Source organism: Primulina eburnea, chromosome 5 (assembly GCF_022965805.1).
Source record: "Primulina eburnea isolate SZY01 chromosome 5, ASM2296580v1, whole genome shotgun sequence".
Lineage (NCBI taxonomy): Eukaryota > Viridiplantae > Streptophyta > Magnoliopsida > Lamiales > Gesneriaceae > Primulina > Primulina eburnea.
The window spans coordinates 3,598,165-3,618,693 of record NC_133105.1 but is presented as its reverse complement, the minus strand read 5'-3'; the positions used below and the strand labels follow the sequence as shown (position 1 = coordinate 3,618,693).

At 36.4% G+C, this 20,529-nt stretch overlaps 5 protein-coding genes, 1 long non-coding RNA gene and 1 other non-coding gene across 13 annotated transcripts; 1 reads left to right on the top strand and 6 right to left on the bottom strand.

Annotated features, from left to right (window-relative positions):
* Positions 1 to 639: 639 nt before the first annotated feature.
* On the bottom strand, positions 640 to 1,583 carry LOC140831884 (uncharacterized). The gene is made up of 2 exons (XM_073195599.1): positions 1,344 to 1,583; positions 640 to 1,278 (listed from the first exon to the last, which is right to left on the bottom strand). Exons 1-2 carry the CDS (start codon positions 1,581 to 1,583, stop codon positions 640 to 642), a joined length of 879 nt encoding a protein of 292 aa, XP_073051700.1.
* LOC140832408 (replication protein A 14 kDa subunit B-like) lies at positions 1,409 to 4,209 on the bottom strand. Of its 2 annotated transcripts, XM_073196414.1 has the most exons (4): positions 4,066 to 4,209; positions 3,732 to 3,993; positions 3,013 to 3,101; positions 1,409 to 1,540 (listed from the first exon to the last, which is right to left on the bottom strand). In XM_073196414.1, exons 2-3 carry the CDS (start codon positions 3,988 to 3,990, stop codon positions 3,037 to 3,039), a joined length of 324 nt encoding a protein of 107 aa, XP_073052515.1. In that variant the 5' UTR covers positions 3,991 to 3,993; positions 4,066 to 4,209; the 3' UTR covers positions 1,409 to 1,540; positions 3,013 to 3,036. The 2 variants fall into 2 exon arrangements, with proteins under 2 accessions (XP_073052515.1, XP_073052514.1); XM_073196413.1 differs by lacking the exon at positions 1,409 to 1,540 and having other exon boundaries at positions 2,865 to 3,101; positions 4,066 to 4,208.
* A 540-nt stretch (positions 4,210 to 4,749) lies between these two features.
* On the bottom strand, positions 4,750 to 6,597 carry LOC140832407 (probable small nuclear ribonucleoprotein G). Its single transcript, XM_073196412.1, has 4 exons — positions 6,461 to 6,597; positions 6,323 to 6,345; positions 5,108 to 5,229; positions 4,750 to 5,003 (listed from the first exon to the last, which is right to left on the bottom strand). The coding sequence occupies exons 1-4, from the start codon at positions 6,493 to 6,495 to the stop codon at positions 4,941 to 4,943; spliced, it is 243 nt and encodes an 80-aa protein (XP_073052513.1). The 5' UTR covers positions 6,496 to 6,597; the 3' UTR covers positions 4,750 to 4,940.
* Positions 6,598 to 6,781: 184 nt separating this feature from the next.
* Positions 6,782 to 6,861, bottom strand: TRNAL-UAG (transfer RNA leucine (anticodon UAG)). The gene has a single exon. It is a non-coding gene; the product is annotated as a tRNA-Leu (tRNA).
* Positions 6,862 to 9,904: 3,043 nt separating this feature from the next.
* On the bottom strand, positions 9,905 to 14,150 carry LOC140832406 (uncharacterized). 6 transcript variants are annotated; one of them, XR_012118113.1, is made up of 4 exons: positions 13,963 to 14,150; positions 12,671 to 12,800; positions 10,354 to 11,948; positions 9,905 to 10,244 (listed from the first exon to the last, which is right to left on the bottom strand). It is a non-coding gene; the product is annotated as an uncharacterized lncRNA (long non-coding RNA). The 6 variants fall into 6 exon arrangements; XR_012118114.1 differs by lacking the exon at positions 13,963 to 14,150 and having other exon boundaries at positions 9,906 to 10,244; positions 12,671 to 12,722; positions 12,800 to 12,860; XR_012118110.1 differs by having other exon boundaries at positions 9,910 to 10,244; positions 10,354 to 11,677.
* Positions 14,151 to 14,648: 498 nt separating this feature from the next.
* On the bottom strand, positions 14,649 to 15,921 carry LOC140831618 (probable F-box protein At2g36090). Its single transcript, XM_073195360.1, has one exon. It carries the CDS (start codon positions 15,716 to 15,718, stop codon positions 14,768 to 14,770), a length of 951 nt encoding a protein of 316 aa, XP_073051461.1. The 5' UTR covers positions 15,719 to 15,921; the 3' UTR covers positions 14,649 to 14,767.
* A 1,938-nt stretch (positions 15,922 to 17,859) lies between these two features.
* On the top strand, positions 17,860 to 20,085 carry LOC140831883 (uncharacterized). Its single transcript, XM_073195598.1, has 4 exons — positions 17,860 to 18,033; positions 18,867 to 19,003; positions 19,491 to 19,639; positions 20,036 to 20,085. Exons 1-4 carry the CDS (start codon positions 17,860 to 17,862, stop codon positions 20,083 to 20,085), a joined length of 510 nt encoding a protein of 169 aa, XP_073051699.1.
* Positions 20,086 to 20,529: the final 444 nt, after the last annotated feature.

Below are 20,529 nucleotides of genomic sequence, written 5' to 3'. Positions count from 1 at the left end.
AGCCTAAATTTCTAAAAGATGGTTGTTTAATATAAGTTGATGAATTTTAAGGTTTATTTGAAAGTGGTGGTTACGACCCAATGTCAAAAGTAGTAGTACCTGTCCACTCATTTAAAGAACGTGGAAGCAATGAGATTATGATGTATTGGAGTCCATGTTCTTAATCGACGGCATAGACAAACAAATTTGGTGTGGAATTCTTCTTCGTGTTGAGCTCATCCTCCTTGATATTTATAGTAATGGAAAACAAGTTCAAGGTGTGTGTAAATTGAAGCACATAATCAAATGATCAAGAATTTGTCATCAATATCTCGGTCAAATTTATTCTACTGAGTTAGATTTATTCGACTTGACATGACGATTGGAGTCCATGGCAGAGTCTACTTGCTTGCGAATAAACTATTTGTCTCTCTAGATTTTCTCAATATATGGTAATTAGATATAACAATTTCAATTAATCAACAATCTTAAAAAGATTAAAAAAAAAATCTTTAAAAGTTAAATATTCACTCATTCCTAATAATTTATGAAAGGCTACGTAATTAATTTTAAGATTTTAAATTACACACACAAGATTCATCCTGATTACACAGTAACACAGCGATTACTGTACAGCTCGAGGCTTCTCTAGCAAAGCAATCACCTACCACCGGTGATACACAGGCGCCGATCAAAATAAAGCGGCTCCGGTAACACCTGATTGAGATCCTCCGCCAGCCAGGACCCAGACTGGCGCCCCGACGCAAAACGCTTCATCCCACCCAAACCTGGCGGCTCGGGCGCTGCTTTGATACTCGCACTCTTCCGCAGCGCTTCAACCGCCGGAGGTTTCTCCGCCTGGAGCTCTGCTACCTTGCGACTATACGAACGTGACGGATTTTTATTTGTCTTCTGGGACCGGAATATACTCATTACCTTGAAGTAAAACCCAGTCTTCTTCTTCTTCTCCTTCTTCGCAACACCTGTTTTCGATTCCTCTGCTTCTGGCTTCTCATAGCAGGCTCTAGATTTCTCTGCCGGCTTATCGCTTCTTTTCGATGAGTTCGACCTCCGCCGGCCACGCTTCGACCTGACTCTCCCTGTACATGACACCTTTGGAGAACCCGGTTCAGTGACAGCAATAGTTGATTTCCCCGCTGACGCCGTCCGTTTGGGGAACAGCCTTGCATTTGTCGACGACTTACAGGTCCTCCTGCAGCTGGAGTCTACAAAAGTCGCCTTCTGCGTCTTCGGCAATCCAATAATGGAAGCCTTGGACTTCAAGTTAGCAGAAAACCTCTGAGAATTGTGGTAAGAGTTCGTTGGTTTGACGTGGGGGTTCAAATTCGTAGAGTTCGAGTTGCCTCTGGTGGAATCCTTTCGATCGTAAAAAGCATTTCGATCAAGCCAATCGTATTCTGCGTCTTTCGACAGCCAGAAAGATACTGGTGGGTCGTCCGGATGCACGATATCATATTGTCCACCGGGGATCTCTTCATCTTCGACGAGTACTCTTCTTCATCGTGTGTTTTGCATGATATTTTCAGGTCGTTGCCTTCGCCTGAATGGGCCGTGATTAAGGCATCAAAATCGAACCGAGGCATCGGAGAAAATGGGGAAAATGGAGGAGGTGAAGATTTATTCTTCAAGTAAGAAAGTTAGGGAGGGAGAAGTTGGTAATGGGAATGGAAGACAAATAGTATGCAAGATTTCAAATTGAGCAGCGTCACGCATTTATTTATTTTTAATCTTTCCTCCAATATAAAAATCAGCTATATATGTATGATTTACAAAATCAATTTTAATTATTTTATCTACTTTAAGATCAAAATCTAAAAATGTAATTATTTAAAGTTATTTGTTTGGCAAAAACTTGTGTGAGACGGTCTCATGGGTCGTACTTGTGAGACGAATCTCTTATTTGGGTCACCCATGAAAAAGTATTATTTTTTATGCTAAGAGTATTACTTTTTATTGTGAATATGGGTAAGATTGACCCGTCTCACGGATTATGACTCGTGAGACGGTCTCACATGAGACTCACTCTATTTGTTTTTATTCATTTAAATTTTATTGGATACGCACACCTAAAAATTCTAAATGCAATATAAGTTTTAGATAATATTTTATACATAAACTTAATTAATTTTACCGTTAGCTTGTTAAGATTATTAACTAACAGTGTGTTTAGCTCAATTATTACATATCTTTATTTACTTGGACATTTAGCTCAAATTTTGCAAATTATTAGAGTTTAATTAATCATTTATACGTAATTTATGGAACCAAACTATACCACAACCATCTTTTTATGAGAGCTGCGCCTGCGTCTAACGGGTAAATATTTATTGAACGGCTTTAACTTTTGTTTCACTTTCTTTTTGTTCACACTTATTGTTAATGAACAAAGGGAAAGAAGTTTTTCAAAAAAAAAAAACCAAAGGGAATGAAGGTTCAAATTTCCATGTTACCCGAGACCAAGGCTTTTGACCAGTGCCAGTCTCGTTTGTACATATAGAGGTGACTCGGGCTCGAGTCTCACTCCCTACCCCAAATGCACCCCTATAATTCAAAAAAATATTCCACGTTACCCAAGTCAAAAAGTTGTATGTTATATTAAAGTGTCCAAATTACAAAAGTCCTTGTGATTCTTTTTTGGGTCAATTTTCTTATTTTTAAGATTATAATTACGTCAATGAAACATGTTCAACAACGAGAAACATAGCAAACATTCATGGTCCTGAGTCGGGATGCACAATCAATTCGGCTAAATCAGATTCAACTTTTAGTATATAAAAAAAAGTTCACAACTTAATATTATTTTTCGAAATCTGTGGACGAAAAGACTAAATGTAGTTCCAAACGAAAAACAGATAGAAAGTATCGATGGCAATAGGTTCCATACTTGTATTCCACCCAAATGCTGGTGCATTTATGGTGGAATCGTGAAATTTTGATTAGAAGAAAAAGGACTCCATTCGTTACAAAGAAGAAAACCATCAACCAAGAAATGTATTACAATTTGAATGAAACCTGATGGAGAAAACGGCTGGCTGCTCAAACAAACAAATGTTTGAAATCTCCATTGGCAAGTTGGCAGACGGAGTTGTAGTTGCTTGTATCTGCATACAAAAATGAAGAATCGCTATTACACTCTTTTGAATAGGTAACCATGCAACTTCATCAACCAAAGGCCAGTAGCCTAAAAATCCAGCAAGAAGCTAATTATACATACAAATTAATTTCATTGACAGTTAAAGATCCTTGTATTTACTCACCTTACATTACATTAAATAACATCTATATCTATAATCTACAAGTAAATAAATAACAATTGTAATAAAAGGTCCCTCACAAACTTTCCAAGGTTGTTGTGGTAAAATATTTATGAAACCAGTTGATTAGGTTCACCTCAAAATCATCGTTTATATCCTATGATACACATTATCTGAAAATTAATCTGTGTTGGGTTAGATATATCAAGAACAGACACAACTCTAAAATAAGATGACCATATGCTGAAGATCACATACTAGTACTAGAAAGGAAAGAGAATCCAGTTGTCGATCATTTTCTAGAGATAAATATATGTTCACTAAAACCACCAATGAAACCAGCGACTGAATAGAATAATTAATGAACAACTAGACAGCCTGAAAATGCCCAAAAAAAAAATATAATAATAATAATAATAATAGGCATGAAAATGGTTGAAGGAAACCCCCAAAAATGAGTCAAATCGTTTCAAATACCTAGAGCGTCACCGAAGTTGGTCCATATATCAGCCTTAATCGACTGGTTGCTATCAGCGACGCCGATTACCTCAACGAAAGTTGTAAGGGGGTGAGGGGGATGGCCTTTGATGACCAGCTGCTGTTCATCGGTCGATTTACCGACAACTGAACCGCCGCCATCAGATCTCAGCACCTGAATCGCCGCCCTCACCCTCCGTCCGACGTGCATCCGCAAAAGATCAGCGTTCACAAATACAGCGGGGTTTGAAGTGTCCATATCCTTGAACAAAACAACAGAATGACAGTTAAAAAAGTGGAACAGCCGAAAATCAAGATCGACAGGGAGCCTCACCTTTATCTACGTTGGAGAATTGCGTGTGGGGAGAAACGACTTCTGGATATGCAATCAAATGGGGCAATAGTTTTGGGGAAATGGCGCTAAATATTCCCGCCTCTCTTCAAACCGACTCGTTTCCTATTCGATTAATATTGCCTTGAATTTCCATCATTCAATTATTATGACATCGCTATTCGCTTACCGGACTGAACCGAATTACATTTAACTTATTTTATTTTTAAAAATCAAACCGAACCGACCAACCGATTAGATAATATAATTTTCAATTAAAAAATTCAGAATTTACATTTGTTTTAAAAAATTATCCAACATAATTAATTGTTCGACTGTGCTAAAGGCAGATGAATGAATTTGGAGGAGAAGTGCGGCAATATGTTAAATATGGGGTTGAAATTTGAATAATGGGCTCACATCTTATTTTAATTTTTATGGCCCATATATAATTTAAATTAAAGTTTTATTGCAATTTTTAACTGTGGACCGATTTTAATTCACATCTTATCCAAGAACTCGACATTACTAATCTTTAAGCATATGTAATTTACATGGCTCTGAAGACTTCGAATGAATCACAACAAGCCGCACATCTATGTTTGAATACTGGAAACGGAACAAAATTAGCTTCTTCTTTTTTTTTACTACAACAAAATTAGCTTTTAAAAACTTAATCCTCTCAACTTCGGACAAAATAACCTAAACCCCCATCCAAACATAATATTCATATAATACAAATATTCTAGCAAACATGGTAATCAATATCAAGAGTCTGTGATCAAAATCACATGTTCATATGTCAGGCTTACAAATTCAGCATCCAAGACATTGCCACTACAAATTAAGAGGCCAAATTCATTACACAAGACGCAGAATCATTGTGGCCTAGCAACGGGCTCGAGAGCTTCGACTGTAACTACACTGTTTCCCCTGATGACCTACAGTGGAAGCAAACATTATAACATAATCCGTAAGTTTAACAGCCCCAAGTCGAATCAAGCAACGATTTAAGCAAGAATATGGAACCGGTGGAGACTCTTACCACCATGCCAATGTCGGTTTTCTCGTCTCCATTAACTTCGACAGTGTTGTCTATCACCAGGTTCATGAACTGATCAAAACCACGAAGGGTTCCAACCACAGTACGATTGGCATTCAGCTTAACTGCAACACAGTTTCATGGAGATTTACACATAAATTCCTCGTGAGAAAATTATTGACCAACCAAAAGAAAACTATCATATTCAAACCCAAGCACAGGAAATTATATCATACTACCGATCAAAGACGTTCTATTCATGACAAAATACGATGACTTTAATGCATATTTCACATAGCAACACTTGCAGAAGATCAATGAGTTGAGTCAAAATTTTCAATCTCCAAAATACCGATGCAATTCTCAATTAAGTGGACGTCTTTTCACAGACTAAACAAAATAGTGATGGTGGCATGGAAAGAATAAGCGGTGTTGAGAGTTGGCTGCTGACACGAGACAATGTGATGTTGAGTCACAGAGTCGCATTACACTTCGAAGGAACACAAACCATACAAGACTTAAAAGATGTGAGTCAAGAGGCAATGGAAGAAAAATACCAAACAAAGTACAACACTATACTAAAAAATCTGTCTAAATTCAGAAATGTACCAGAGAGAAAATTTACAGAGAAAATAACTGATAGAAACTTCAAACTCGACGCTCATCCTGAAACAATACTTGTTCAGAAAGGATTAAGGAAATTTCATTCTAAATTCTTTCCATCCAACTCCCACACTAGTTCCAAAACCAAGGGGCAGACCAAAATGAGAAATTGAAATTTTATTAGTTAATTTTGTTCAAAAATGCTAGCTTCAACCGAAATCAAATGCCAGCATTTAACCATTTACCATCAGTTAATATCACAAACGGTTCTCCTATGAACCGGCTCGTCAACTGTCAGCTTGACTCAGTTCAACGACGACAGTTGCATTCTCTGGTTCACATTTATAGTCCATGACCAAAATCTATATTAATACAGGTAGTTTTCGATTTTTAGAAACAACATTTATCCAAAATGCACACAAAATTCTTCGCGTTTTGGACCAATCACTCTACTGAACAACATAAATAAAAGAGAAAAAGATAATCTATTCTTAAAAGGATGCCATATTATACAATATACATAAAACCCAGAAACTGGACAACTGGAGCACATTAATAACCAGTAAAGTAGATATTTCACAAGAAAACTGAAAGCATGAATGACAGAGTACTCACTCTGTAGCTTCTTGTCCATGTACCTGCCGTCAAAATAAAAGTAAATCAATAAAAATAAAACCTGCAGGTGAATTAGAAAAAACAAAAACAAGCAAAACACTGGAGAAAATCATAAGTTGAAGAGCATCGCATAATTACTTTTTGAGATCTGGAGGCTGGCCTGATCTGCTCATTGCGAAATCCCAGTAAAGACGAAGTGATAATCGGCGTTGGGGTTTTTCAGCTGCTCAAAGCCCTAATCAACTGAGGGATAAAAATGTGATGACTGGCCAAGTAGAACGTACTAGATATGGGTTGAACTGATTGGGCCTAGATTATTCAACTTGGGCCACAATGTGAATACTAGATCCACTATTTTAATCTTACGAAACAAATTAAGCAATCCGTGAACACATTTTTGGTAATTAAATGATAATTATTTAGTCTTCTTTAATATAAAAAAATATGAATAAAAATGATTGACAGCTGTGGGATTTGAACCCACGCCCTTTCGGACCAGAGCCTAAATCTGGCGCCTTAGACCACTCGGCCAAACTGTCGTTATGATAAAGTTTTATTAAATATATATTAATAATATAAAATGTAAAACTTGAACCTGATTTCTTTATTCAAGATTCCATGTTCGATAAATCTTGAAACTAATGGATAATCTTTTTTACATTTTTTATAAAAAAAAAAAATTGATAAGGATTTGATGACTAATTTAATTATTATTAAGATATGAGTCGTGGAGATAAATACTTTTTGGATTCAAATAACTGATACAACATTACAATAAAACCAACTTTACTAAATATTTTCGTTTAAAAACTGGTAACTATTGTAGTTAAAATGTATTTAAAAATATCATAATTAAAATTATTTAAATTAAAATTGTAGTTTACAATTATAAAGTCCAACTACATCCGTGATCCGTCCTAATTCGTTATGAAATTTGTTTCCTCTGCGAGCATTATCATGAAATATGTCATATAGCACATATAAAAGGTTGAGTTTTTTTTTTTTTTTTTACGAAAATAAAAGGTTGAGTTATAGATTGATTTATCATGAGATGATTTTACGGAACTATATAAGTGAAACAGATTGATTTGGTTTATATTTAAAATGACTCATAAGACGGTATCATAAGAGTTTTGTGTGAGTTTTATATGATTAATTTAACTCTCAAATCCATCTATTTGTTTGATTCAAAATTAAAATAAAAATTGAAAATCTCATGTGTTCTTAAATATATTTACTTCAATTTCAAATTTACTGTACAACCTAATCATCCAAAATTTTCACATTTCAGATCATCTGATTTGTTTCATTTAAACGAAATATTTCGTGTTATGATATCATATTCTGCTTTTTCCATCGTCATCATCATCATAATATATATCATCATATATTATAATTTATTTTCTAATCAAACTTTCAATTATTTGTAATTTGTTAAATTCAAATTTAATTGCTTACATATTTACTGTATTTAAAAAAATTATTACAAATCATAAAATTCACACGACTTCAAAATTGTTTAATTCAATTTATTTTATCTTATAAAAAAATCGAATGTACATGTGTGCACAAGAGCACTGATATTATCTATATATATATAAATAATATACACAAAACAAAACAGCATCGGTGTTGAACAAGTTGCACGATGGAGTATATAAATAAAATGTATTGTAATTAATTTCAATTTATTATTTAAACATTTTATATAATAATTTTTTTATAATGGATAATAATCCAATTCTTTACCGCTTAGATTTTACCCACAGACACTCTCCCCGCCGCGTCTCCGCTTCCTCTTTCCACATTCCTATTCGCCACATCCCTACGCAGGTCATTGACACCTGCCGTCCAGCAGTATTATCTTCTGCATCGACTTCAATGCACCACATCCCATCCTCACCGTTCATAAATATTTAGTGGGCCCCAAAAATGATTGCAGAATAATATATCATTACTCTCTTGTAACTATATAGTTCATCAGTCTGCCACAGTCTGTGTTGCCTCTCCAACTCTGACTAATAATGAATCAAAACGGTGTCGCAGCCCACCGCTATCGGCGATCTCCGTCTAACGATCGATTCATCGGAGTCTTCTCTCATCCCTCGGAGACTACGTTCTCTTCATCCCCCTCCGCGGCCACCGGCGGACGAATTAAACGAAGACGACGTTTTCTACAACAACGACTTCTCCGAGCGGCAGCATAGAAATCCCTCCGGGATCATCCACAGCCTCCGACGCTCTGAGAATTTCGGCATCCTGGCGGCGTTGCCGGAGCGGCAGGGGAAACTCGACGGCCAGTTTATAGTCCAGAAACCTGCTTTCCCTTCCTCATCGACCACGCCGTTCTCGCGTGATATCCCTTCGATACCGAAACCTCATTCGTCGTTGGAGGTCAAGAACTCGCAGTCACTGCCTGCGCGACGGTTTCATCAATCTGCACCAGTGAACGTTCCGATGTTTCCGAGGAAGCAGAGGAGTGGTAGAGGTTTATGACGTTGACCACGCCGATGAAGGAGACGATGATGAGATGCTGCCGCCTCACGAAATCGTGGCCCGTGGATCGACACAAAATCAGAAGAATACCTTCTCGGTGCTGGAAGGCGTGGGGAGGACGCTCAAGGGAAGAGATCTGCGGCAGGTGCGCAACGCCGTGTGGCAACAAACAGGTTTTCTGGGATAGTAATTTCAGCAAGCTTCTCTTTATTTCGACTTCGATATTATTTTTTGAGATGAGGAATTTCGGAATCAGTTTATGTTGATCATTTTCTAGTGCAAAAGATCAAAAAACAAGGTTGAGCTCTTGTTTTGTTGAATCGACAATTTAAGATTTAGGGTGTCGATTGGATTTGCTGGTACTAGTAAATAGTAATTCCCTGAGAGATATTTGTCGAAGGGAAACAGATTGTGTATCTTCGATTTTTAATGAAGTAAAAAATCTTTGTGTTTACTTTGGTTCGTGGATTTGCAGCTTTCCATTTTCCAATGTTTGTTTGAGTATTTCTAATGAACAAATATCCTTTCTCCTCGATTTCTAGCTAAGTTGAGCTCAATCAGAAAGATTCCTATTTTGGGATGTTACCCAGGTTGGGGTTTCTTGTATGCACTCATTCAAAATTATCTAATTGAGAAGCCAAATATATATATTTTGGGATGTTACCCAGGTTCAAATTTTATTTTTAAAATGCAATTCTTTAAAGATAGCTTCATTTTCTGTTGCTTTAAAGCTAAATATTCCAATCTCTTGTTATTTATTACTAGTTATAGTTTTTACTCCACGAGTGGTAGCCCGACGTATTTATAATTAGGTCAGCAATTGCCTTAGGATTGGTTTTCGCTCTTCACGAATTGCTCTTTCATGTTACGTTTCCCCATTTTAGAGCATACGTATTTTGAAGGGCAGCACCCGTCACCAGTGGGAAGACAAAACCTAAAGATCGAGCTCAAATCTCACTAGTCGTGTGAAATATTTAGTTAGTTATATTAGGTTTGGATTTGCTTTTTTTTTTTTTTTACCTCTCAGTTTCCTCCTACCAACATAGAGTCAACCTAAACGATTGACAAAAGATCTTGATCGGATAAAAAAAATCCCACCGACCCACCTTTTACCTTTCCACTTTTCTTTTCCTCGATTTCAAGAACTTAGAAAAATCTTTTAGAATTGCCATTCACTGACGCATAAAAGTGATTCTGGATTTATAATGCGGCATTTACCTGAATAAATAATGGAAAGTAGCGTAACGCCACTTATAACAAGAGATTTCGAAATAATCTTTTTGTCTTGCATCCTCAGGACGTTGATTTCTCTAATAGACGAACCTACTTCTGACTCGGGCGATTCGATGTAACCCCGTGTTGGAATGAAATTTAAATCTGTAAACCAATTACTGATGAAATTTCGAATTCCTTCTCCACCTTCATTCTGCATAAACATAAATTAGTTAACTATACGATATCCATGGGAAAACACTAAAACTAATCAGGACAACTCCAGTCACCACTGCACCACGATGGTGATCTAGAAAGCATACCTCTAAAATTGATCAGGGTGAATTCCGTTCTAGGCTGCACTGCCATGCTTAAATCAATCGACAGACAGTTTTACACGGGTAATCACCGGATGCAAATGATAGGAAACCTATTTCTTCATCGGAATTATTGGGTTGCCTATATGGTCAAGGGTATAGAACTTAGAAACGAAGAGAATTCAGCAGATACATGCAATAGTCCAAATTTTAGAGCGATCGTCCTTTGTTTATTCAAAATATTACCACTCATCAAGAAGGCTGGCACGACGAAAACAAAGACTGTGCACATTAATATGAAAAATGAAGTGAAATCTATTATCATAGCTCCTGTTCCAATCAAGCCTGCATGCCTGAGAATAATGGGAATGGCCATGCTCCCGACTGCTGATGCTCCGGTTGAGAACTTAGCAGCGTCTGTCCATCTGCAGATGAAGCGCATTTATACATGAAAGGGGGCTTAATTGATAATGGGACGTAAAACTGTCCACAACTCGTAATCTGTCATATTTATATATGTACTGAAAATATGTTGACCATGGTAATTCGAAAAAATTCCCCAAAAATATGGTGTAAGACAAACTGATGCAAAATCGCTTTCTGAGATATGAGTTCATTTTCTTGGCTAGGGTTAAAAACAAACAGTAAATCTTAACATCTACGAGCTGAAAATACTTACCCACCATCATCACGACTAATTAGAAACGGAGTGGATCCACCGCCAAAAAACTAAAGAGCCTTTTATTTAGGACAACAAAAAATTCACCCTAGAAACATTCTTAGACAACAGGGATTTTTAGCAATATTTCAAAAATTACAGGAAATATTGAAGCTACGAACTGACCTGAAAGCAGTGGCCACCAATTGCTGTATATTACACAAGCTTGGAGAAAGAATTAAATTGGAACGATAAAAAAGTTCACCGTCAACGTGTGTGTATACAAGTATTTGTACATCGCACGCTTGGCAGGCATGCAACAAATGCGAACATTTCAATGACAGAAAAGCATGAGCACAGTTGTAAAATGCGTGCAGCTGGCGCAGCCAGGCACACCCTACGCGCTTGGGTAACCATCCAGGCGCAGACCTTGCAAGAGGCGAGCCCAGGAGACGCCTCTTGCAAGGCGCAAGGCTTGCTTGAGGCGAGAGAAAGTGCGCTTCTGTGTTTTGATCGAAGGCTGACGGGCCCAGCATCTCTATTTTTTAACGCAAATGGGATGCCAAGCCTAGATCCCAAAGCTGGTTTAGGAAAAAAAAAAGCCCAAAGCATACTCCCTAAAAAATAAGAAGCAGGGCGGCAACGATCAAAGCCCCAACAGCAGCAAGCATCCTGAAGAAGCAGCAGCGCAACAAGTCAACAACGACAACCAAGGATCTCCAAATCAACAAACAAACAAAGAATCAATTTTATAGATGAAGTTGCGCTTTGAAAAGCTTAATTATTTCAATAATAACATTTTTGACGTATAATGATATAGTACTATAAATATGTTTTTTTAAAAAATTAATAGTTCGTCTTGCTTCAAGAAGGCGCGCACCTAGCCTTGCAGCTCAGGCTTCAAGAGCCCTCTGTGCCTTGGTGCGCCTTGCGCCTCTAACAACTATGAGCAAGAGGAAAGGATAATTTGATCATTGAAAAAAGACTTCGGGAGGATTTAATATATTTGTCCAACCAACAAATAGGTGTCCACAAAGACGTAGTTTAAAGCTAGGAAAAGGTCTTAAAGTCCGCATGCAAGAGACGGTTTGTCCAACAGGCTTGAAAGAAAATCATGGTAATGCTGAAAAATATTAAAAAATATTCCTCTTGACTTCGTAAGATAGAAAAGGCACGGACATAATGAAAATTATTATCAAATGTTCTTGGTAAGCTCGGGGTAGAAGTTTTGTATAAATGTATCACCTAAGTATTTTTATTTAAGTTCTTTTCTTTCTAAGAGGTGGAATATCGGCGGAGAAGACATGATCAAGACTACATAAACAAGTCTAAAGTGTCATACACCCAAAATTCCATCATAATGCTTATGATGAACAATGAGAAAGGTAGCAATCACAATTTCCTGCAACTTACATGCTCTGATTTTATCAAGCGGATGAAGTTACATCAAGCCCCAGAATTATTAACCAGAAAAATCTAGTCCTTTCCTTACTAAGGTCGCAATATTAGGTGTCGTAGAAGACAAAATGGAAAGAGGACACAGGGAGACAGCCAACCTCCCATGCTAGCTAATTTTTGTATGCTGTGAGACAATAGGTTGTTTGCTTTACAAATTTCGTTAGTTGACTGGGATTGCAATGACTCTAATTTCACGGAATAGCTTACCACGATCTGGAGCAGGATACTGGATGAAAACATAAAGGCAAGTCCTGCAAGACTGGTCGATAAATGCAATATGATTGATGATTTATATTACAAAAGAAAATTAAATTCACTTATTCATACGTCACTTACACTGCATTCATTGACCAGGAAATTATGGATCAGCCACAAAAGTTGAAGCATCAGGCCGGCAAAGGGAACAAAATAAAAGTTCAAATCAAAAGAAGAACTAGGCCGTAATTGACAACATTCTACTTGAATCTCGAATCACATAGCAAAAAGACCAAATATGATTAATAAAAATTTACTCAATTACTCAGAGCGCAAAGATGTGAATAAGACATCGAGACTCTTTTAAACACATTGGATTCTAAGGTTTTGCATGTAACTTCCACTACTGCCCAAAATCTCAATATGGAGCAGATTGGTAAATGATTAAGTTTAAATTGATTTGGGACATAGTTGACACAGAATGTAATTGTACACTAAACACCACTCAGTAGGATGCTCCAACAATCTAGTAAGTCAAAACCACTGCATTTAAGTCCATAATATAAATAGTAATCACCGTTTACGCCGTCCTTGTAATATCCCTCCATCAATTAAAAAAATATTGATGCTTTTGTCATCCATACTCATATGCATTTCGAACCTATGAAGCTAACTGCTCTTTCAGGTTCCCATCTCAATCACAAGAATGTGAAAATCATTCAATCCCTCAAACTAAATAGCAATACCAGACAAATGCTTAGGATATCACCTATAAGATACATGGCCAATACAACTTCACGAACCAGTCAATTACGGAAGGAAAGATATGTTCTTTTTCAGTGGTCTCGGAAATTACAAGCAAGCGCTCAAAGGATGACTGGTCCAACTTCCTAAGCCAACTACTTTAGACTACTTCTGCAGTTCTCCAAAATTTCCAAATGAAAATAAAAGAGAGCATAGTTTACTATATCTAAGACGAAGAATGCAAACACTAATAATAAACAAAGCTCCGCGAGTACATTAATAACTAAAAGAAATGCAACCAATGCTAGGACAAAGGATTAGAGCCATTGGTGCAACAATTTATTGAAACGTTCTAGCACTTTTCCCCCAAAAAACTGTATAAATTCAAGGCCAACGTGTAATTTTACCGCTGGTTAACCATTTGCATAATTTATCAGCAATCACTGCCTCTAAATACCAAAAATCTAATCTAGCCACTAGTTTACTACCGATTTCAAATAGAAGGCAGAGTAAGGAAGTGATCAACAAGTAAAGGAGCAACGGAGGGACGGAAAACCAACCTTCAACAGTCATCGCCATCACCGCAAAGTATGTCTGATGATTTCGCTTCAAAACTGGAAATTGAGAACTGAGATTTAATTGGTTTTCGAATATTTCGAAAGACTGCCGCCGGATTCGAGAAAAATCATACAAAGAAATGAAATTTCGGAATAGTAGGAAAACGTCGTGTAAGCTCCGCTTGCCTCTAGTATTCCGGGTTTTTCAATTAAATATAATAATAATAATAATAATAATAATAAAAAATAAAAATGAAATTAGAGAAACAAATTTTTGGTTACAATGAAATTATAAGTAGAATCGATTTAATTGAATTCATTCAAAAATCCGTTTTCTCCAGTTCAAAAATCATATAAATCAATTTTAGTGGTGTTTGCAAATACATAAAAAAAAAAAAGTGATTATAAATTTTTCCTTCACAAATATTGCGAACTTTTGTAAAAAAAAATTATAATCGTTTTTAAATATTTAAAAACACTACCTTATTCATTTTAATTTCGGTTATTTTTATTAAACATATATGAATTCGGAGAAATTAAGTTTCTAAATAAAACTTTATATTGTTATGTTCATTTTCTATTAGATTTTTTATATAAATTTTAATATTCATAAATTTTTTCTAAAGTTAAACTGGTTTTTTTTACTAAACCGAAACTTTCCAAAAAAAAAAATTCCTAGAAACTAGACAAATCCAACCAAATCAAAGTGTCAATAAAGTGATAAATTTTAATATGATATTTCTTTTAATATGATATTTTTTTAAACAATAAATGGTTTTGTACTATGACATCTGCTATCAGCTATGAGCTATCTACAGAAAAGAAACAAGAAAAAGGCAACAAAAATGGAAACCCCAAAACCCAAGCAGAACATATCCAAAGCTTCCTCAGACTTCACCTTTCTTTCTTTTCTCTCCATCTTCATCTCCAAAAAATCCTCGTACCTCAACCTCTCTTCACGACCCTTTTTTCCCTCCAAAGCATTGTGAAGACTGACCAGACTGTCCTTCCCGTTCAAGTGTACTCCATCCATGTCCTCCATTTCCAAGCTCACTCCCATCACCTGCATCTTCCCGCAGTCGGAGCCGCCGCAAGTGATGGAAACGCTGCACATTACGTGACCGTTTTCGTCGGAAAGGATTGAAGCAAACTTGATCTTCACTTCCCCGGTGAGCCAGTGGCGTTGAATTGTGACGGGTTTTTGGGAGGAGAGGTTCACTACTCGCCGTTCGATTGGGTCTATCAGTATCCAGCTTAGAGTCATGCCGTTGACGATATCTGTGTACGTTTCGTCTCCTTCAGGGTGTTTGATCGGAGTGGGGACAAATTCTTTGGGCTCTAGGAGATCAATTCTGAAAGGCGAGCAGCGGAACCAGTCGCTTGCTGATTCTGTTTCCTGGTGTTTAGAGAGGATTAATTTGTCCTTGTAGTGGATATCCACGACTGAGATCAGTTCCGGAGGCGGATTAACTGTGGAGGGGGTGATCAGATTCTGCGGAGCGTTTGTAAAAGCGTGCGAGAAAAAGGCGCGAGGGCCGCCACCGGGGAAAGTAGAGATGATGTGGGTTACGCGGGGAGAGGTGGTGGAAGGCCATGTGGAGTGGCATAATTCAGTCCAGAGATGGTTTTGGGAGGAAAGGTAGCGAAGTGTGGCGGAACAGCTGGCGGCGGAGGCGAGTGCTGGGCCGTCCAAGCGTGTGAGTACGTGCGATTCTATGATGTGTAGAGGCAAGGTGGAAAACCCGGTTGTATCTATCATCTCTGCGGCGGTTGGCGGTGGTGAAGTGAATCATGCTCATTTTTTTACGGTGGTTGATTTCCTTGAAACGAAGACGAGAAACTCTTGGTTGATATTTTTGGTTAATGTTTGGTCATTATATAGTGTTGAGAAATGTGGGGTGGTAAATTACCAAATTATCCTAGACATGTCTGCTCTTTTGGTTTTAGTGTTAGATTTCAATACACGGCTTCCTTTATGTTATGAAATCATATGTAGTCAAGTCTTAAAGCCATTCAGCAACTGCGTGCCGTTATTAGGCGTTGAATTTTTTATTTTTACTTTTAATTTCAATGCCATATTTATTGATTTATTTATTTTAGCCTATTGATAAATAAAGTATTGTTCATATATATATATACACACACGTATCCATAGACCCATCTTGAGGTGCTACATCTCGGGTCAGACTACATTATACAAGTATTGACATTTTTTTATTATATCAATTAAACATGTTATATTAAATATTTATATTAAAATAAAAAGGCAAAAATTTTTCTAATACGGTCTTACGGATCGTATTTTGTGAGACAGATATTTTATTTGGGTCATATTTGAAAAAATATTACTTGTTAGTGTGAATATCGGTAGTGTTGACACGTATCACATGTAAAGATTTATGAGACCGTCTTACAAGAGACATACTCAATAAAAAAAGGTGACTCCGATATGACCATACGTATATCAATACAATCAAGGAAGGGGTATTGGGTTAGTTGTACAATAATTCAAGGATTTTATCGTAGCTGGTTATGAAAATTTTGGATATGTAATCTATTTAAAGTAATGGTCAAGTGTTTGTGGAACATTCAATATGAGATAATCTTTTATAAATAGCAAACATCAATTGCTGTGGTCCATTCTCCTTCACTTTGACACAATATTTTAGCACGTGTGAATTGTAGAAATATAGTGGAAAATACATTAATGTAAGGGTGAGACTGTAATTACATTTCTCCCCATTTCATAGTACAAATCCATCCACGTGGTGTATCTTCATTAATCTATCCGATCATTCAATCAACGTTTTATGATCACGATTATTAAATACTAACATTTCACATAAATGGTTAAGAATAATTATTAAAATTGGATTTTTGGATAAAAAAAAATTTCGTCCTTCGATAATGTTTATTTATTTTTTAAATGTATAATTATTCAAAAGTAACTGAATTTGGGATATTAAGCCTCTTGATAAAATTCTTGAAGTGACAAAAAACCTAAAACGATAAAATATGATGTCTGATGTTAATGTCAGCATTAATAAATTCATCTCAAGACATGCAATGATTAGATGATGTTGCAAAGATGATGTTGAAATATACATTTTTTTTATTTCATTAAATAACTCCGTATTTTAAAAATAAAATAAAACTAAACAAATTTACAAATTACGAATAATTTTTAAAACACAATCACGTACACATAATTAAACTTTAAAACACAAATAAAAATTACACATAATTAAAAAGCAAAAATAAAATAATTGAAAATTACACATGATTAAAAAGTGAACAAATTTCATTAAACGTCTTCATGTGAACTCCAAATATGTTCTTTCAAGTTTTTTTAAAATAATTTTTATTAATTTTGGATTTCTTACAATTTTAAATATTTTTTAAAATATTAAACACAACTTCTTTCTACAGTAATCTGGTTTAACGGAGTGACGGACGAGCCCTTGAATTATAAACATGTCTATAAATAAAATCGACACTGCTGAAATTTCAGCTATAGATTAGACAGTACAGTTCCTGAACATTAGTTCCATTGTTGATATGAAACAAAGCATAAACGGAGTGGAGACGAAGATAAAACAAGATAATATCAGCCTCAAATTCAAGAGTCTTCGTGACTGTTTTGTCTCCGAATTAGGTAGCTACCCTATTTTCTTGATCTCAATCATTAGGAGTGTCAGTATTTTTGTGTCCGCCAAAGTGCTCGATGAGTGCTTCACTGATTAAGAAATGATTTCCTTCTGTAATTGAATCGAACCCATCATCTGTTCATCTTCAAGAAATGATTTTGATGTCATAATACAGTGTATTATTATAAGCGACTATTTATGAGTGATTAATGGGTGCTCATTTTGTTATTGCCCTTCTGTTCATTGATTTTGCATGGGTGGCGTTTTGGGAGCAGAGCGACAAGCCAAAATGAAGTTGAAAGTGGTGTGCAGGAAAGTTTTCAATTATGTTCGATATGATCTCAAGGAAATAGCATTTCCTTCCTTTTTGCCATATCCACCTCACTTAAAGAAACGTCCTGAACTCACTTGTAAAGAACGATACCACGTTAGTTTCCTCATCGAATATTCTCGTTGTTATTAAACCTTTTTGACATCAAGTTGCAAAACTATTAATTTTTATTTTATGATATTGATACCCTCGTAAGGATCCGGGTCATGGACCATGACCCGGGCACTATCCTCAACAACCCGGGCACTACGTTTCTTCCTGAGCATTCACCGAAGAGGCCGGTCTCTCGCGCAATCACCCAAACATTTTCTCTTCTGCGCGGGCAATCATCATAGCCCGGGATCTCATATAAATACCCGGGTAATCGACTACCCGGGTTACCTCGAGAGTTGCAACACACTCGAGTATGATTGATACAGGCCGTCTAATCTGTCAGAACAACTTGAGCTTGGAGTATCCTAGAAGCCATCTGAAGCTATAAGTATGGGCAGCCGATTTGCCATACTTAGTAGATGACACGAGAATCGAGGTACCTACCCTATTTTCTACTATAAATAGCAAGTATTAATCTCATTTACTGATTCTGAAATCTTTGAACTCTAAGCATTATACATATTTTCTCTCAAATATTGCTTGTGTTCATCTTCAACCTGCTGACTTTAGCATCGGAGTGGCTACGTCGGACACCCCTCCAGCGCTCATTCACGAGTTATTTTCTTATTCGCAAGTGCTGTCCCAGCCATTACCTTCGCTCCAAATTCCAAAACACTATAAATTGTTGATTTGATCTATTGGAGCTCCTTACCCGACTCATCCATTTCAGCGAAATCGCATAAGATATGTTGGGTTTAAGACAGCAAATAGAAATCATGACATGATTATTCATGCATGGAATGCTAATGTTGTCGCATATTCAATTGTTAATTTAGGTGCTGAAGGAAGCATCACCACTGTATGCAGCAAGTTGGGTCAGGGATATTGGTCCAGAACTAAGGCCAAATGACTACAGGACGAAAGAAGAGGACGGGGACATGTTCAATGCTGAAAAGCGTGTTCCAAAAGAGAGGTAACCATCAACATTGGAGGATCTTTGTAAGGAACAGTGCAACTCGTTGATCAGACGTGAAATGTAAATATTAGATGCTTTGTAATCCCATTAGCTCGCTTTCACATACTTGAGACACAACACTATCATTTGGAGAACTTCTGAAGATGAATTTTCACTAAGATAGCTCATCTTTTTTAGCCGTATGCTATGGTTTCTTTCTTGTTAATCTTTCTTATCTTAATCACTCAAATCACTCTCTGTCAACATTCGAGAAGCATGCTGGGTTATGCAGGGGACTTTCAAAATTTTCACGTCTATGATTCTTTAGTGATCATATTTATTTTTTCCTTCAGAAGATGCACTTCCTGAGTAGCATGCTGTCAGAATCTAGTGATGAATTAGAGTCGAAGTTCATCAAATTCACGAACCAACTCAAATTTTATGCGGCGAACATTTTCTCCTTTTTTGGCTGTGTAATTTGAAAATGAACATCATGGATATCAAGTATTAACATCTTTATCGTAATTGCAACAATAGCAGTGGCTGCCAGGGGAGGAATGGGGACATTAAAGCCAACATTGCAACGTGTTTACATGACTAGAGCCTCTTCTTATAGAGATGCTCTTAGAAGTTTTATTGAAGGTTATCAAGAAGGTATAAAACAAGTTATGGAGAAGAAGGAAGATGGAAATTCTCGGACGACACGCACCAAAATCACCAACTTGACCTCTTAACAATTGACTTTAGCAACAAGGCTGATCCTTTCTTCATATACATCCGTCTCCGTATAAAATATGGCGATGGGGTCAACATTTTTTAAGTAGCTATACATTAGAACAAAAACGTTTTTAGTCCTTGAACATTAATTTATCATAAAACTTTTAGTCCTTAATCTTTCCAAAAAGAAAACAACAAAAAGAGTTCATTGTGGTTTTTGTATTTACGTCAACACATTGACCACTAGTGGATGGTGAATCGAAAGGCCTGTTGCCGGCCACTTTGTTTTTTCTTTTCTGAAATAGAAAATTGGCCTTTATTTTACTGTGTCAGATATTTCTCAACAAGATACAATTGCTCGATCTGTGCCTTTTACTGTGTGAGATCTTTTTTTCATCTGATTCAATTCAAATATAATTTTCGGTAATAATCGACAGTCAGCGTAATGGGAGCGGGATATGTACGTAGAAATTTCTTCTTCCTCGCCGAAACAACATGTTGATTTTTATCTCAGACTGAATGAATATTCAGTGATTCACGTACAATTCAAACCAAAGGTCTACAAATCAACATCATGTTCTAGAAGACCATCCCAATTCCCAAAGTTAGTCGCCTTTGAAATCATGCACCCTTGGAATTAAACCTGTCGCTTTTCAAAAAGGCCACAACTTTAAACTTTTCCAGGCCGTTTCAAAATTATTTTAGATCTTCAATAATTGTTTATTATATATCAGGCAAGCTTTGATTCAAATTACTAAAATAATTCAAATTTTGTTGATTTCTTTTATAGCATAGGCATATATAGTAAGTAGCATACGCTCACATAG

Excerpts from the sequence above, each read along its gene's own strand:
- LOC140832408 (XM_073196414.1), bottom strand. The coding sequence starts at position 3,990 with ATGGACACTTCAAACCCCGCTGTATTTGTGAACGCTGATCTTTTGCGG. Across the intron at positions 3,102-3,731 it reads CAACTTCGGTGACGCTCTAG|ATACAAGCAACTACAACTCC; the intron begins GTATTTGAAACG and ends TTTTGTATGCAG.
- LOC140831618 (XM_073195360.1), bottom strand. The coding sequence starts at position 15,718 with ATGATAGATACAACCGGGTTTTCCACCTTGCCTCTACACATCATAGAA.
- LOC140831884 (XM_073195599.1), bottom strand. The coding sequence starts at position 1,583 with ATGCCTCGGTTCGATTTTGATGCCTTAATCACGGCCCATTCAGGCGAA. Across the intron at positions 1,279-1,343 it reads TCGAAAGGATTCCACCAGAG|AGGTTTTCTGCTAACTTGAA; the intron begins GCAACTCGAACT and ends CACAATTCTCAG.
- LOC140832407 (XM_073196412.1), bottom strand. The coding sequence starts at position 6,495 with ATGAGCAGATCAGGCCAGCCTCCAGATCTCAAAAA. Across the intron at positions 6,346-6,460 it reads CAGCCTCCAGATCTCAAAAA|GTACATGGACAAGAAGCTAC; the intron begins GTAATTATGCGA and ends TTTTGACGGCAG. Across the intron at positions 5,004-5,107 it reads AAACCGACATTGGCATGGTG|GTCATCAGGGGAAACAGTGT; the intron begins GTAAGAGTCTCC and ends CTTCCACTGTAG.
- LOC140831883 (XM_073195598.1), top strand. The coding sequence starts at position 17,860 with ATGGGTGGCGTTTTGGGAGCAGAGCGACAAGCCAAAATGAAGTTGAAA. Across the intron at positions 19,004-19,490 it reads AAGCGTGTTCCAAAAGAGAG|TATTAACATCTTTATCGTAA; the intron begins GTAACCATCAAC and ends ATGGATATCAAG. Across the intron at positions 19,640-20,035 it reads TATTGAAGGTTATCAAGAAG|ATATTTCTCAACAAGATACA; the intron begins GTATAAAACAAG and ends TTACTGTGTCAG.